Below are 16138 nucleotides of genomic sequence, written 5' to 3'. Positions count from 1 at the left end.
CATCAACCCTGCCGCCTACTCCACTGAGTAGCAAAGGTACAGCACCACGTACTGCTTGCTTCGTTCCTTGGTCGTGCACTCTTGCATGACCCGAAGTCCTTCACTTACGGCTATCTTGATGAGAAACTTGTTGACACCGGTCTTACGAAGTTCTTCGGCCTCTGCCCTTCAGCCTTGTCTCGGTACTTGAAGATTGCCTCTGCATTCTCCACCTCCTCGGCCCCTTTCACGACCAAGTGCTCTCCCTCCATGAGAGCAAAGGATCAATGACTTGCACGGAAGTCCCGCCTCTGCGGTACCATGGCGCTGCCATGCCCATGGCCCTACTATCCGTTGCCTCGCATCTGCATCCCTTTTCTTCACAATCAGTAGAGATGTCTCCGTGGCACTCCTCTGAGTCCACCTCCATTCTAACTGATTGCTTGATTTTGGGTAGCTAAGTCCCTCTGGACTCGTCGTCGCTTCCTCGCCCCTTTCGACCCCCTGCTTCAACACCTCTGTGTTCTCCAAGCAGTCCGTTTAGTCGATGGAAAGACAGACTGCAACTCCCATGCATGGCCTCTGCCATCACGTTGTAGAGTTTGCACCGATTCTGTTCTCCTTAGCTTCCTTGGTAGCAACGTTCGCTTACTCGACCTTGTCCTTTGACTTGTCGGGCTCCCTTAAGCGAATATGAGCTCTGGAGCAGTCCAACTCTCCAGCTGCTTCGATCATACCTCTGCATGATCAAGTCCCTCCCGTGGAACTCACTGGTACTTGCATTCGAACTTTTCCCTTAGTGGAACACAGCCCCCATATGCTGATGACCAAGGTTTTCATCCGATGCAAAATTCGATGCACGCCCGGAAGACCCGCCTTTGCGGTACCATGGCCTTCACTCCTTGAATCCATAGCCCTTCTTGCCGTCGTGTTGTTCACCGAAGTGGAGCTTCCAGTAGCTCCCGATCATACCTCCATATGATCCAGTCCCTCCCAGGACTAAGTCGTGTGTGTCGCATTGCCACGAACTGTTCCACCACGATCCGCTGCACCATGTCGCCTCCTGGTGACATCTCCATTGCATTCTGATCCTTGTGGAATAAACTCGAATTGTGAACCCTCCATGTGTGGCCTCTGCCAATACATCGCAGGGTCTCCTCCACCTTCGATTTTGTTCGCTCCTTTGGCAATCGACCTTCATCCACCCACTCTTGGGTCACACCTAGATGAAGCACCGTTCTAGGACAATCCGTCGCCTAGTAGCTCCCGAAGTCCCCCGACTTCGCTGTAATTAGTGCACCATTGTCTGGATCCTGGGCCTCTGCCCCTACCAGCACAATCTCCGCTGCGCACCGCTTCCCTCATGGCAACTTGAATGACAACACTATGGCATATTCTTCAAGAGTACCCGCCTCTGCGTCCTCTTGCCCCGTGCTAAGGCCTTCTGAACTCAACTCCGCCTCCGCAAATTGAGTCGCCTTAGTTCCTCCTTCAAATGCTCCTCCGAGATAAGGTGCATGTGCCCCGAAGCTCCCTTCGTCTTTGGCACCATGCAAGATGAGTCCGCTCTGTCAGAATGAAGGACCCATGGAACAGCATGATTCTACTCCTGCCTCTGCAAGAGTTCATGTCCTTGACCTCTGTCTAGGGAAAGCGCTGTGCCTCTGCTCCATGTTCCAACTTCTATGTTGGCTCCCTTCATGCGGCTTGGGTACTTCGCCAAGTTACACCCAAGTTGCTCCGCTCCTCGTTTTTGCATTGAGTCGATGGTGGCCCTCGCGCCCACCATTCCACGGGTCAGCCCTCCCTTGAGTCCGATCTCCATATCAACTCTAAGTGTGCCTTCATTTAAGTTGCTTCAGGTCGCTCCCCCACTTGATCTCGCAATGCATCCACCCATGCATTCTCTCGAGCGAGATCATGTGACAACTCCTCGCTGCTTGCTCGGTCCATTAAGCTTCGTGGAGTTGTTGTTTGTGAGGTACTCCTCCTCAACATGTGAAGTCCGTCTCACATGATTCTCCCTCTGGAGAGCCGAGACTTATCCCTCCTGGATAACTGTCCCGTTGGAGCAACATCTCTCTTCGTTTCGGAGACCACCATCCCCTTGGACTACTCCGATCTGCTGAACAAACTGTGCATTGTTCTGTCTCTTGCAAACGCACTTGCTAGATTGCGCCTCCACGTCAATACAGCCACCGCTGCACCCCTCAAGGCCTAGCAACATGCTGAACTCGTTGCACACTTCAGCCTCCTCCGGACGTATCCTTCGCATGCCGAAGAGAAAGTTTCAATGCTCCATGGCGCCGAGTCTCGACCGCCTTGGGATGGCCACGAACATTCCATCGTCCGCATACAAGCCCATGCATGAGTACCAAATTCTTCGAGTTAGCAATTCCCCTCACCTCTGTGAGCTTTGCAAAACTCTTTTGGTCGTTGAGCAACTCATTCCACCTTGCATGGTCTCATTCTTGCCAAGCGCCTCGCTTGCCTAGAGCACCATCAAGTATGGTTGTCAACGTTGAGCCGTAGCTCAAACTCAGCCATCCCAACCTTTGTGCGCTCCACATTCTTCCAAGCTTGCTTGTTCTCGTGGTGCCTCTTGCGCGAAGGGTTGGCCATTCCTCTGAATGCCAAACTCAGATGCCCGCTCCTCTGAGCGACTCCTTTTCCCTACATCTCCATGCCCGTTTTCCCCCAAACGGTCGCGCGTTGCTGACTACCCTCAACGCAGCCCCGCTAGGTCCCCCACGTTTGCATGTCAAGTGTTTCTATGAGTGCTTGTCCCGCTCTGATACCATATGACACGGACTTAACTGGTTTTGCCTAAGTCGTGCGGCACCCTCGCGCGTCCGTCTGCAAAGGTCAGCCTCCCCGAAGCCTCCCATTGTCCCTTAGGACCAACAAAAGAGAGAACGGGTAAAAGAGAACGCCTCAATCGGGATCCACAAGCAAACATGTCCGAAAAACACTTCATAGACAATGCAAATTACAAACAGACTTTACAAGCTCTGAACAGTGGCACAACAAAGGGTAAAATGGTCCATTACAGACCGAAAAGCTCTCGAACGTGTCCACATGACACAACCTTTATTTACAAGCCTAAAGAGGCCACCAACCCAACTAGCATGGGACTATTCTGCCTTCGGCCGCCCCTCTACATGTTGTACAAGGCATGAACATGCCAAAAGACACGGACATACATAAGCATTACATCAAACACCCTGTTTCGAAGTTTGTCCGTGACAACATGGTACAAAATAAAAATCCATCTACCTAACATCCTAAAAGTCTTATCCCTATAAGGTTCTGCCCACCATTCATTATATGAATATTTAAAAGAAGGGGTCCAAAGTTAATGCTAACTTTGGAGAGTTACTGTACTTCCATCAGAATGCAAGAATTCTTTTTCATTTACTGTAAACCTGCAACGAGGAGGCCAAAAGGTCAAAATCCAAGGACTCCATCTATGAGTGTGACTGAGAGAATTGAAGTCTAAAATTCATGTGAAGTAGATAATATGCTTGTCCCTAGTGTTTTAGGTGACTTTAAAAAAATTGTTGTTTTTCTCTTAATTTAGTTCCTCTTGTTGCTTGAGTTTTGGTGGATCTAAGTTAATAAGTTTCAGAACTTTTATAATTGTTTTTTGCCAATATGTTTTCATATTCACTTTTGCTTAATCGTAAAATGATTTATTTGAATCTATTAGCTGGGGCTTTTGAATCTCTTATGCACCTGAAACGTTATTTTTGTCATAGAAATTATATAGTTGTACACTTGTACTCTTTTCTCTTTTCCAATATTGCATGTTCTTTTGTTATTAGCAATGATTATGATTGAACAGATCGTCTGATGATGGTACATGCCGTATCTGGGATGCCAGGCAGTCACTTGCCAAGCCACGAATTTACATCCCAAAGCCTCCAGATTCTTTAACTGGTTAGTTTGTGATTATTTTTTTGAAAAATATGTTATGTTGCTCAACTTTGAGATTTGAAGTTGCAATTGATGAAACAAATGCCAGGAAAGGGCACTGATCCTTCTAGTGCTGGTCAACAAACACGTCAAATCTTGTGTTGCGCATTTAATGCTAATGGAACCGTATTTGTCACTGGTAGCTCAGATACATATGCCCGGGTAAATCTTGTGGCTCGTGTACATTATCTAAAGATTGGTTTTAAAAATTATGTTGCCAAAGAGTTCTGATATATGACACCTTATGTGCAAGTTGTTTCTCAGGTATGGAATGCTTGTAAGAGCAACACTGATGATTCTGAACAACCAAATCATGAAATGGACCTTCTATCTGGTCACGAGAATGATGTCAATTATGTGCAATTCAGGTGAGTTTATTTGGTTAAAATGTGTTTATATTGCTAGCTGTTCTGATCATGGTTTGTTTCTCTTCAATCAGTGGCTGTGCTGTGGGGTCTAGATCTTCGATAGCTGATGCTTTGAAGGAAGACAGTCTTCCTAAGTTCAAGAATTCCTGGTTGGTTTATGTTGTTTCTTTCCACTGTCATTTAATTTGTTCTGTAAAGCAATATTCTTAGTGGATTGTGAATCTTAGGAGCTAGAACAGATATGCCAATTAAGTCTTGCTATCAATATTAACTTGAAGTTCTTTTTGCTGCAGGTTCACTCATGATAATATTGTTACCTGTTCTCGTGATGGCAGTGCAATTATTTGGATTCCAAGATCTAGACGATCTCATGTGAGAAAATCTCAATTTATCATTTTTTGTCTCCAAATTTTTTTGTATACTATTTGGTCAACTTGTTTTATATTGCAATAAGGAAAAGATGCTTATTAGTGTTATGTTTGGTCTGAGACGTTATTTATCAATGTTTTTTTCTCTATTTCTTGGGTAATGTCTTCTGGATTTCTTATTTCTCCTGTAGATAACAGAATTGGTACATTTGTCTTTTTTCTCAATTTTGTACTAGATCATAAGATATTTCTGACAACAGGTTCAGTTTTAGCTATTGGAGTTCTGATTTTAAAAATTTGACTTTCAGCCCAAGTTTGGAGTTTTCAGACAATGAAATTAGTAAGAAGAAAATGAGATATATGAGGAAATAAATAAAACATTTTTGACTAATTGAAGTAAGCCAATTTCATATAAAAAGAAAATACAAGCTTGACATCTAATCTTTTAATCAACTATGATTGTATCATTAGTATGTAATTAGAGCATGTAATATAGTATAGAAGTAGATCTTGTTCAAATATCAAGGTTGAAGCTTTCAGAAGAATAAATGAAGGATTTGTTGACTAGTCATCTTGGTCCTATTTTACATCAGAAAATGCAATTTATCATTTTTTGTCTCCAAATTTTTTTGTATACTATTTGGTCAACTTGTTTTATATTGCAATAAGGAAAAGATGCTTATTAGTGTTATGTTTGGTCTGAGACATTATTTATCAATGTTTTTTTCTCTATTTCTTGGGTAATGTCTTCTGGATTTCTTATTTCTCCTGTAGATAACAGAATTGGTACATTTGTCTTTTTTCTCAATTTTGTACTAGATCATAAGATATTTCTGACAACAGGTTCAGTTTTAGCTATTGGAGTTCTGATTTTAAAAATTTGACTTTCAGCCCAAGTTTGGAGTTTTCAGACAATGAAATTAGTAAGAAGAAAATGAGATATATGAGGAAAAAAATAAAACATTTTTGACTAATTGAAGTAAGCCAATTTCATATAAAAAGAAAATACAAGCTTGACATCTAATCTTTTAATCAACTATGATTGTATCATTAGTATGTAATTAGAGCATGTAATATAGTATAGAAGTAGATCTTGTTCAAATATCAAGGTTGAAGCTTTCAGAAGAATAAATGAAGGATTTGTTGACTAGTCATCTTGGTCCTATTTTATATCAGAAAATGCAATTTTGTAGGGATCGGTTAGTACCAACTGGTATTTACTAGTCTAGGTGTAAAATAGGATGTGCACCATGCCTTTTTGGAATGGTGCGATTCGGTTTACATATATGTATATATTTAAAACCCTGTGTTTAGGGTGTCTCATGGATTGCAAACATGTGAATCGAGAGTTGCTTGCCCATCATTGCCCACCACTAGAACGATACTTCTTTGCCTCCTTGCTTTACATATTTAGCAAGTTACTCAACTTAAATATTTATCTATTTAGCAAGACTCCTGATGCCCCTCGTCATTATGACCATCTTGTTTTTACTCTATGAGTAATATCTTCATCAATCTCTTTATCTTGTTAAATAATTGATCCAATATACCTAAAACTTTTACTTAAAGGGATTTCTTGTTTATTCAATTTAACTATATTCCTTTGTTTATTTCTAGAATCGTTAAGATTACATTTTATATAATCAGTTTTAGTACTATTTAATCTAAAACTTTTAGTTTCTAAGGCTTTCCTTCGTAGCTTAAGTTTATAATTAATTCCACTTAGGTTCTCATCAACTAAGATAATATCATCAGTAAATAACATACATCAAGGAGGTCTATCATGTAAGTAACCAATAAATTCATCTATTTTCAATGTGAAAAGATAGGGACTTAATGTGAATCCTTGGTGTAATCCTATGCTAATAGGAAGCTTTCTAGACACATTTCGTATAGTTCTAACACCAGTAACTACATTATCATACATATCTTTAATAACATCAATATAATTAATGGATACACCTTTCTTCTCTAAAACCCACCATAATAAATCTCTATGAACTCTTTCATAGGCTTTTTCTAAATTAATAAAAATCATATGCAAATCTTTCTTTTTCTCTCTATACTTTTTAATTAATTGTCTTAATAAATAAATAGCTTCTATAGTTGATCTTCCCTATATAAAACCAAATTGACTTTCAGAAATATTTGTTTCAAGCCTTATCCTACTTTCGACAACTCTTTCCCAAAGTTTCATAGTATAGCTTATGATTTTAATTCCTCTAAAATTTGAATAATTTTGTATGTCACTCCTATTTTTATAAATTAGCACTAAAAAACTCTTTCTACATTCATTAAACATCCTTTTGAATTTCATAATTTTGTTAAATAAGTTAATTAACCAAGCTACTCCCTCATCCCCTAAATTTTTTCAAACTTCAATAGGAATACCATCAGACCCCGCACTCTTAGTTATTTTCATCTTTTTTAATGCGTCTTTTACTTTATTAGCTTTAATTTTATGAATAAATGTATGATTATTAAATCTACCACTATTATTTATCATTAAATCAAAGTCCTATGTGGAATATTCATTAAATAATTTATAAAAATAATTTTTTTATCTTTCCATAATCTTATTATCATTAACCAGTATGTTTTGATATTCATTTTTAATGCATCTAATATTACCTAAATCTTTGCCCTTTTCTAGCTTTAGCAATTTGATACATATCATTTTTCACCATCTTTAGTACCTAATTTATTATAAAAATTATCATATCTTGCCATACTAACCGCTTTTTTAGTCTCTTTTTTAGATTCTTTATATCTTTTAAATTTTTTTCTCATTTTTATAATTTTGTCAATCTTTAAAACACAATCTTTTAGTAAAAATTATTTTTTGAACTTCCTCGTACTACCATCAACTATCTCTTATGGTTACATCTGTACCTTTAGTTTCACTTATAATCTCTTTGGTTAAACTCCTAATTTTATTAGCTATTGTAGTCCAAATAATATTAATATTATCCTCATCAATGTTCCAAGTCACTTCCCTTTCCATCATATTTTTAAAAGTGTTTATATTATCATCTTTAAAACTCCATCTAGTCCTAGTAATTTTATATTATCTTTTTTTTTATTTTCTATAGTAAATATCTAATACCATCAACCTATCATGATTCGTCAAACTTTCGTCAGGTATAACTTTATAATTTTTACAAATAATCTTATCTACCTTTCTAGTGAGAAAAAAATCTATTTAACTACAATTATGACCACTCTTATAAATAATTAAATGTTAATCTATCTTCTTAAAATAAGTATTTATAATTATAAGATTATATGAAGTTGCAAAATTCAAAATCCGACCATCATCTTTATTTCTCTCCCCATAACCAAAGTCCCATGCTATATACATCATATGTTTTCCCTATATGACCACTTAAATCTCCTCCAATTATAAGTTTTTTGCTTATAGGCATTTCTCGAATGATATCATCTAAGCTTTTCCAAAATTTTCTTTTTGTTTGGTCGTCCAATCCGACTTGAGAGGCATAAGCACTAATGACGTTTAAAAGATCTTGTTGTTTCAGAAATTTTAAAATTATAATTCTATCTCCAAATCTTTTTATATTTACAACAGTGTTTTTAAGATCTTTATCAACAATAATTCCTACACTATTTCTGTGTTTAACTTTTTTAATATACCAAATTTTAAATCCAGTACTATTAATCTCTCTAAATTTTTTTCCTACCCACTTAATCTCTTATAAATAAATAATATTTATTCTTCTTCTGGTCATAGTGTCTGTCAATTCTAATCCCTTATTTGAAAGTGTTCCTATATTTCAAGAAGCTAACCTAACTCTCTATTCATGGACTAACTTCTTTACTCTCGTTGGTCCAAAACAATGAGGAACCCTTGCCTACTTGCAACCACATCCGGGCGCTAATGTGATGGACTGCTTTCGGGCGATCTCCTAGCCCACTGTTTGCAATTCGAGACACCTAGGTGGTGAAGGTGTCTTGCATCATTTTCGGATGACGACCTAGCTCTATACTGAAATCGGTTAAGATCTATGTTCATGAAATCTGACATGGTTTTCGTTGGTTATTAGTGACTCAACACAACCCTCTACCTTTTTCATCTGGACTTGGAACTAGCATTGGCAATGTTAGGAAAGAAGTTAAAATATTCGAGGGAAACCCCCAGAATTGAGTCAATACCATATTGGTGAAAACTGACTTGAAATGTAAAAAACATTTGTTTTTGGCATGATTGGTCAAGTTTGTCAAAATTAGCTAAAAATAATTGAAAACACATGTTTTTGACTATGATGTATCTGAAGTTCAGATGCCAAGAGTGTCAAAGATGCTGGTTGCTGCTGGGTACGAGTGTGGAGATGCCAAGAGTAGGTGTCATTCTTACTGGAGAGGGGAGCATCATGTGAGGTTATCTCGTGCATATAGAGGGCTATTAGAGGTGGCACTAAAGAGAGGGTGTTGTAGTGTCAGAGAAGTGTAGCTCGTCCGAAAGAGGGGAAGGAAGCCAAAATGGGTAACAATTTGGGGCGGGGGTTTTGAGGTCCAGGGTTTGGGGGTGAATTATGAGGGGAGGTTTTAAACCTTAATTAATTGATTGAGCCAAACCATTTGGCTCATATAGGGAATTGAGCTCAATGTGCATGGACTATAATTAATAGATCGAACCAAACTGTTCGGTTCATTTAGGATTGGATCAAATCCCTTAAAATTGGACCCATGTGCCTGAGTCAACCTAGGTGTGTGCCTTGGCCACCCAGCGGCCTGGCCCATGTGCTCACCTAGGCTAGTGCCAAATTGAGGCGCTCGGGCCTCACCTGACCTCACTCGAGGGCCTATCAACATCACTGATCTGAACTGGCCTAAATTTTTGGATTTTCATTGAAAGTGGTTTAAATGGATATTTTGCGGCAGACTTTGGCCATACAAAATCACTAAAGTTAACCTGATAGATCTTGTATGTATGAAGTAGAAGGATGTTTACCTATGTCTATGTTAACCTAATCTACATGATGTATACTTAGTGTAGTGATTTGTGAGTGCTTGCCATAAGTAGGTCACAAAAATGGGACAAATAAGAAATTGTAGAAAACGAATTTTATATTAGACTCCATTTGCATACTGGGCGTAAGGTTCTTGTGCTTTTCAATAGAAAACTTACTACTGCATGATATCATACTTGGTATAAACATGAGAGCAAGGATTGCCATTTTGTGTACCTGGCTCGTTTTGGAGATATGTTGTTGGATCAGTATGTATCGGTCAGTAATGGTGTACTAACCCATGGTACATCGGTATTTACTACTAGTGCTTTGGCAAGAAAATGAGGGAGAAGAGGAAGGGGCGATGGAAGAGGAAGGAAAAAAGAGGAGAAGCAGCAGCGGTATCGACATTGAATGTGAGAAGAGGGCTCATGTTAATTTCTATTTTAGGATTTTTCTGGTCAAGTTGGACAGGTTCCACCATGATTTTTGATTTTTTAAAATTATTTTTATTAAACTGGATTGGACCATCCGGAATGCGGGTGGTTTCTGTACTGGCCAATGCCCAGACCAGTACATATCACCTGTTTCATACCATATCGAGTGGTATAGCAGTGATTGCATGAGTGTATATTCTGCTTTAGTTTCTTTGCACTCTTTGTATATAGCTTTATTAACTATATTTTGGTAAGATATAGTGTGCATGCGTGCAAGCGTAGGTGCATGACAAACCAGCAGAAGTGCAATTATGTAAGTTGAGAGAGAGACAGATTACCAAGTACTGTTGGACAAAAGGTGTGACAATCATGTGGGGATTGAAATAATATCTTATTTCAGGTTTGAATTGAGAAAACATCATTGTAAGGATAAGTAGGAAGAGAAAATTAGGTTATTCAGAACTTGTAATTAGTTTATTCTTAGCATGACTAAAAATTGTAGGTAATCATGATTAAATATGATTGATTCTATTAACAAAGTTGCTCTTCTTCTAATTACTCTATGGGTTTCTCTTTCTTTTTTTTTTTTTAAGCCCTTTCTAATTGTTTTCAGTTCCTTTTTATTTATGTTAGGGGAAAGTTGGCCGGTGGACTCGTGCTTATCATCTTAAAGTTCCTCCCCCGCCTATGCCTCCACAACCTCCACGTGGCGGTCCACGTCAGAGATATCAACCAACTCCTCGTGGTGTTAACATGATAGTTTGGAGTTTGGATAACCGATTTGTGCTTGCTGCTATCATGGGTTTGTTCTATTTTTTTCTTGTTTCTTAAGGATTTACATGTTTTTAGTGCTATATTAACTTAAATTCTCTCTGATGTGAACCATTTGTAGATTTGTTTCTATGTTTAGAAAATTGGGACTCGTTCTAGGCCCATGCAGGTATGTACTTGGATGGTATGCGATGTAATGGCGGATGGCCTTTTTAACATGCTACGGCCTGGCCTATGGCAGTATGTGAGGGGCATGCACACCTAACTCATCACACACATGACATGTTATAGTGTTGTAGTACAAGAATCTCCTAGCCAGCCAATACTAGATTTTAGGCACTGTTTTAGGACAATATAGGTTTAGAGAAAAAAGCTTGTCAACAGGTATGGAGTTAAGGATGATCTTTGCATCTCTCAATTCATGTAAATTTTAATTTATAACTTTGTCATGTTTAACTCAATTAATCCTGATCCAATACGAATTTGAAACATTTTTTATGTGATTTTTGTTATCTAAGAAATTGATGGTGGGTACTTCGTTGATGGCTATTAATACTGATTATGTTGTGTCATATGTTGGTCTTGATGTGCTTTACTTTTAGTTAATAAAAGACATTAGGAGTTTAATATGTTTAAATGCTTCTTATTTGATTTTGTTGGTATTTTGTTGCTCTGTATTACACATTTTGATAGATGTTATATATTTCTTGATAGCCTGGTAGTTTTCATTTCATGGCAATCATGTCAGTGTTTTCTCATCTGTGTAGTATGGTTCTGTCATGCTACATATTTGTCCTGGGGTTCCCCACTGGATTTACATTTTACCATTCTGAATCTGCCTTGTTGGATTAAAATACTATTGCTGTTTTGTTTCTAAATGTAAATTACTTTCTTCAGATTGCAGAATATGTGTTTGGAATGCTTCTGATGGCAGCCTGGTTCATTCATTAATTGGTCACCAGGAATCTGTACGTACCAAGTATTGTCTTTTTTTGGATATGTATTCTTGACCATTCTAGATTTGATGTTGGTTATGACGAATTGCTTAGAATAATGTGTAACATTCATTTGGAATTGAGCTATGGTGTCCAGCATATGTTGGAATGAGAATTGAAAAGATTTGGTCCCTTGTTATATAAACTTTCATAGTAAGGCTAATATTTGCTAGTCATAGGTGCCCAGCAAGCCAATCACGTGAGTGATTGCATATGTGACTTGATACAGAATCTTTTTTGCTTATTATATTTTGGCATATATCACTTTATAATTATTGCATATATGCATATAAATATTGTGATGTCTTTGGATTTGTGCAATGGGAATCGGATCGTGATGAGATCACGAAAATGAGATCGATTCACCTTTAAACACATCCTAAATAATCCCGATCATAGGTTACTCGAGAGGGACATCATGATAACCGGACAGACTGGTGTGCTGTATACCCGTCCATATGATGGATGCAGCGGGTCTCATAGCTGCTCGTGTAGGGACACTAGGGATACAGTACAGGTGCTCATTGGAGAATGAGTTCACTGATTGATCCGCTTACGGAATGCTGGATGGTTGATGATGTCTTATTGTCAGACAGCGATTCCGTAGTCCTAGTGGTATATCTGGTCCTTAGACCTAAGACACCAAGGATGTCATATATGAGTACTCCACTCTTTGATACCAGACTTATAGGTTTGACTGTCTCAGATCTAGTACAGCTGGTCATTGGGAGTGGTAGTCGACCTTACGAGGGCTATTGAGTGTCGTTAGAGGATCATCCACTCTCGACATCATGAGAGGAATATCCTATGTGTTCTTGCTCAGACAAATCCCTGACCAGGGTCATTCGGGTTGAGAGAGAAAGAGTTCTCCGGGAGAATCCGATTAGAGCGAGACTCGAGTAGAAACCGTATGGGTCTGACAACACCATGCTCGATATACGATCATGGATGAGGGACTATAGGTACACGGTAACTGAGGATAGACAGGTCCAATGGAATGAATTCTCCAGTATCGTCTGGGGACTACGGCATAGTGGCCTAGTACGTCCGTAGTCGATGAGTCAAGTGAATTATTACAGAGATAATAATTCACTGAGTTAGAAGGAGTTCTGACAGGTATAACTCACGGCCAGCTCGATATTGGGCCTAGAGGGTTACACACATATGGTAGGCATTGCGATGAGTAGAGGTTCGGATATGAGATATCCGACGGAGCTCTTGTCTTATTGGATATCCAATAAGCCCCTGAATTATTGGATCCCATGAACGAGATCCAATAAGAGCCCATGAGAGATTATTGGATAGAGATCCACTAATCTAAAAGGCTTGGGTTATTGGATGCAGATCCAATACCCACTAGGCGAGGATCCATTAGGGTTTGACAGGGGACCTCTATAAATAGGAGGGATTCAGAGCCTCATAGGTTAGAGTCTTTGCTTGCCTCTCCTATTCTCCCTCCCCTCTCCACCTCAGAGTAGGTTTGGAGTTTTGAGGAGCGTCGTCGCAGCCCTGCTGTGTGGATCACCGTTAGAGAGGAGGACGCTTGACCTCCTTCACCCTCTCCTAAGGATCTGCAAGGAAACAGGGATATACGATCTATACGCAGTTTTTTCAGTTTCGCGGATTTTGCGCATCAATCTTCGCACGACGACGAACATCTATTTGGGAATCGGGGATTTCGTTTTTCTTGTTCTTCCGCTGCGCATGTGATGTCGCCCCCAAAGATTTTTCCAACAATATTTTCCCTTACAAGTTTGACCATAGTTGGTTCATAGTGAATTTCCAAGAAATTTCTCTTTTTATCCTATTATAATCATAAAGATATTCTGGTGCAATTGGAATAACATGTAGATTTTATCTTTTTGTGGAAAGGTGCCCAAAGAGTTCTATTGATAGTTTCTTTTATTGTCAAAAGTAGTGAGGTTAATAATGATACACTTTTTGCCTAAGCTGTTTTTCTCCATGATAATGTCAATGCAACAGATTGATGTTCATTACCATCACTTTAAGAGTGAGACATTGGAATATCACTGATGGTCTAATAATGATGAGTATCTTTCAACATATATACCCTTGAAGATAATATGATGTGTTTATATGTGATGCTGTCATGTTTTCTGGTCTTACATGTTATCCGTATATTTCCTATTTTTCCTAGGCTCTATGGTTCAATTAGATAAGCATGATTGGTTCACTTGTGTTCATTAAGTGGTTCAATTAGATAAGCATGGTTCAAATTGGTTCACTTGTTTGTTCATTAAGTGCCTATAAATCCTAGGACCCGGATCTTTGCTACACAAATTTGAGAATCATCCTCAATCTGACAGAATATCACTTGATAACTGATGCAGTAGCAAGTGAATCTCTGAAGGATTTCTTAGATTTGTGCACACTGGCCATATGTCAACCAAATGTTTGGATTTTAGTATTCTTTATATATTTCACCTTTTCAGATCCTACTTGTTGAGCTGGGATTCCTTGTTTTTTTCCCTATGTGAAGCATGGAAAGGAACATGAGACATGAACAAGACATGATGTTCATATGCTTAAACTGCTAATTTATGAAAAATATGACAGGGCACGCCATGGACATGACATAAGCGATATATTAGCATCTATATATCACCTAATATTAGATGTAGATACATTTTTTTTAAAATGGTTTTTATTATCATTACAATGGAATGTAACTTATAAGAAGCATAACTGTCATCAGCTGAATGCTTCAAACACAATTAGAAAACATTGAGATAATTAAAGTCATACTAAATTTCAATTGTAAGTGTATGAAGATACGTAAAAGTATAAACAATACATTTTATATTATAGTGTCTGAAGTATCCAGCCTGCCATTGGAATGATTCGTCAAAAGTCAATGTTGGATGTAGACACAATGTAGACGTGGCAAGCATTTTGAAGTGTATGATTGGTAGATTTCTCACGTATACAAAAGTCTTAGAGATTGAATTGAAACTTAAGTTGTTACTTTAATGCTGCTGAAATATGAAATGTATTTTAATTTCGATTGTATCAACCAATGTAGACTGTGAATTTATTGGTTTCACAATCAATTGGTATGCAGCAGATTGGCAAATTTTGCCTAGTCCGAGCCCAGACTGCGCTTACCAGCTGGTAAGCTCATCACAATGGGCTTATGGGGTGGTAATTTGACCAAAACCAAGTTGTACTTGGCGATAAATGTACTTCATGGAATCAATACTGGGTTATTTTTTCTTGTTTTAACAAAACTGTAGAATGGTCACAAAGGTACCTGTTAAAAGCTGCCAACACTAACTGTTGTCTTCTCTCTCTCCCTTCCTCTATCTTATGAGGATTAAGCTAATCAAAACCAAGCTGTACTAGGTGATAGGCTCAGCGAACTTGATTTCATCCAACCAGTTCCTATCAGTCTGGGCATGAATTGGGATGTTGGTCAACCCTTTTCGGGGAATTCAGTCTGGTTTATTTATTTAACTGTTTAAACCCTACTTCTTAGGGTTTCCACTCATGCGGAGTCACAGAAATTCACCATTCGCACTGTCGCTGGTGGCATAAACTGTTTTAAGGTACCTGTCTGGCCATGAGCCAGCATGAATCTGGTACCAAAATTGCAATCATTGGATGAGCATACCACCCAGGGTTACCAGATATCTTTTTATAATTTTCTTGTTTCTGGAAAGTAGTTGTGTTGACAACCCCTCATGCCTTCTCTTTTCCTTCTCTATTGCATCCTCTTCTGCTTCTCCTTCTTGTGGCCATCACATCATCCTCTTCCTCCTATGCCTCCTTCAATGTGTCACCACCTCCTCATCCATGAGGAGCCACCTCCTACTTCCTGAACATGTTCTCGCCCATCTACCACCTACTCCTCATCCTTCCCTTTGGTCTCTCCCTTTCTCTCTAATTTGAGTGGTACCGGCCAGTTGAAACACTGAGATCCTGGTTGGACATCGGCACCGGACCAAGATTAATCCTTGGTGATGCTAATATATGAAATATTCTTACAGGTGTTCCAAGTGTATAGAGTGTTTTGTTTTACCCTCAGATAGTATCTTCTCTCTGCTTCAGTTATCACTATAAATTGATATTAATAAATAATGCATATGAGACTGTTCTAAGCACTCATCAAAACTCAACCATGTTTTGAAGGATAAGATGGTTTCGGCTTGTATCACTATAGTGTACCTGAAAACCCTGACAAATTGGGAATTAGCTTGGATCTTGATGTGAAACCTGTTGAAAGTAGCTAGAATTGGCTTATCTTAGGTTGGTCCATCT

At 38.7% G+C, this 16138-nt stretch overlaps 1 protein-coding gene across 2 annotated transcripts in view; it reads left to right on the top strand.

Moving 5' to 3' along the window:
* Positions 1 to 16138, top strand: part of LOC103971597 (uncharacterized) — a 56618-nt gene that overhangs the window by 30765 nt on the left and 9715 nt on the right. For both annotated transcript variants that reach the window (XM_009385655.3, XM_009385656.3), the window contains exons 8-14: positions 3824 to 3918; positions 4004 to 4116; positions 4219 to 4322; positions 4394 to 4471; positions 4616 to 4694; positions 10728 to 10896; positions 11763 to 11833. In XM_009385655.3, the coding sequence (XP_009383930.2) occupies positions 3824 to 3918; positions 4004 to 4116; positions 4219 to 4322; positions 4394 to 4471; positions 4616 to 4694; positions 10728 to 10896; positions 11763 to 11833 (709 nt within the window). The remainder of the gene's footprint in view (positions 1 to 3823; positions 3919 to 4003; positions 4117 to 4218; positions 4323 to 4393; positions 4472 to 4615; positions 4695 to 10727; positions 10897 to 11762; positions 11834 to 16138) is intronic.

Source organism: Musa acuminata, chromosome BXJ2-11 (assembly GCF_036884655.1).
Source record: "Musa acuminata AAA Group cultivar baxijiao chromosome BXJ2-11, Cavendish_Baxijiao_AAA, whole genome shotgun sequence".
NCBI lineage: Eukaryota > Viridiplantae > Streptophyta > Magnoliopsida > Zingiberales > Musaceae > Musa > Musa acuminata.
This window is presented reverse-complemented; position numbering and strand designations above follow the sequence as displayed.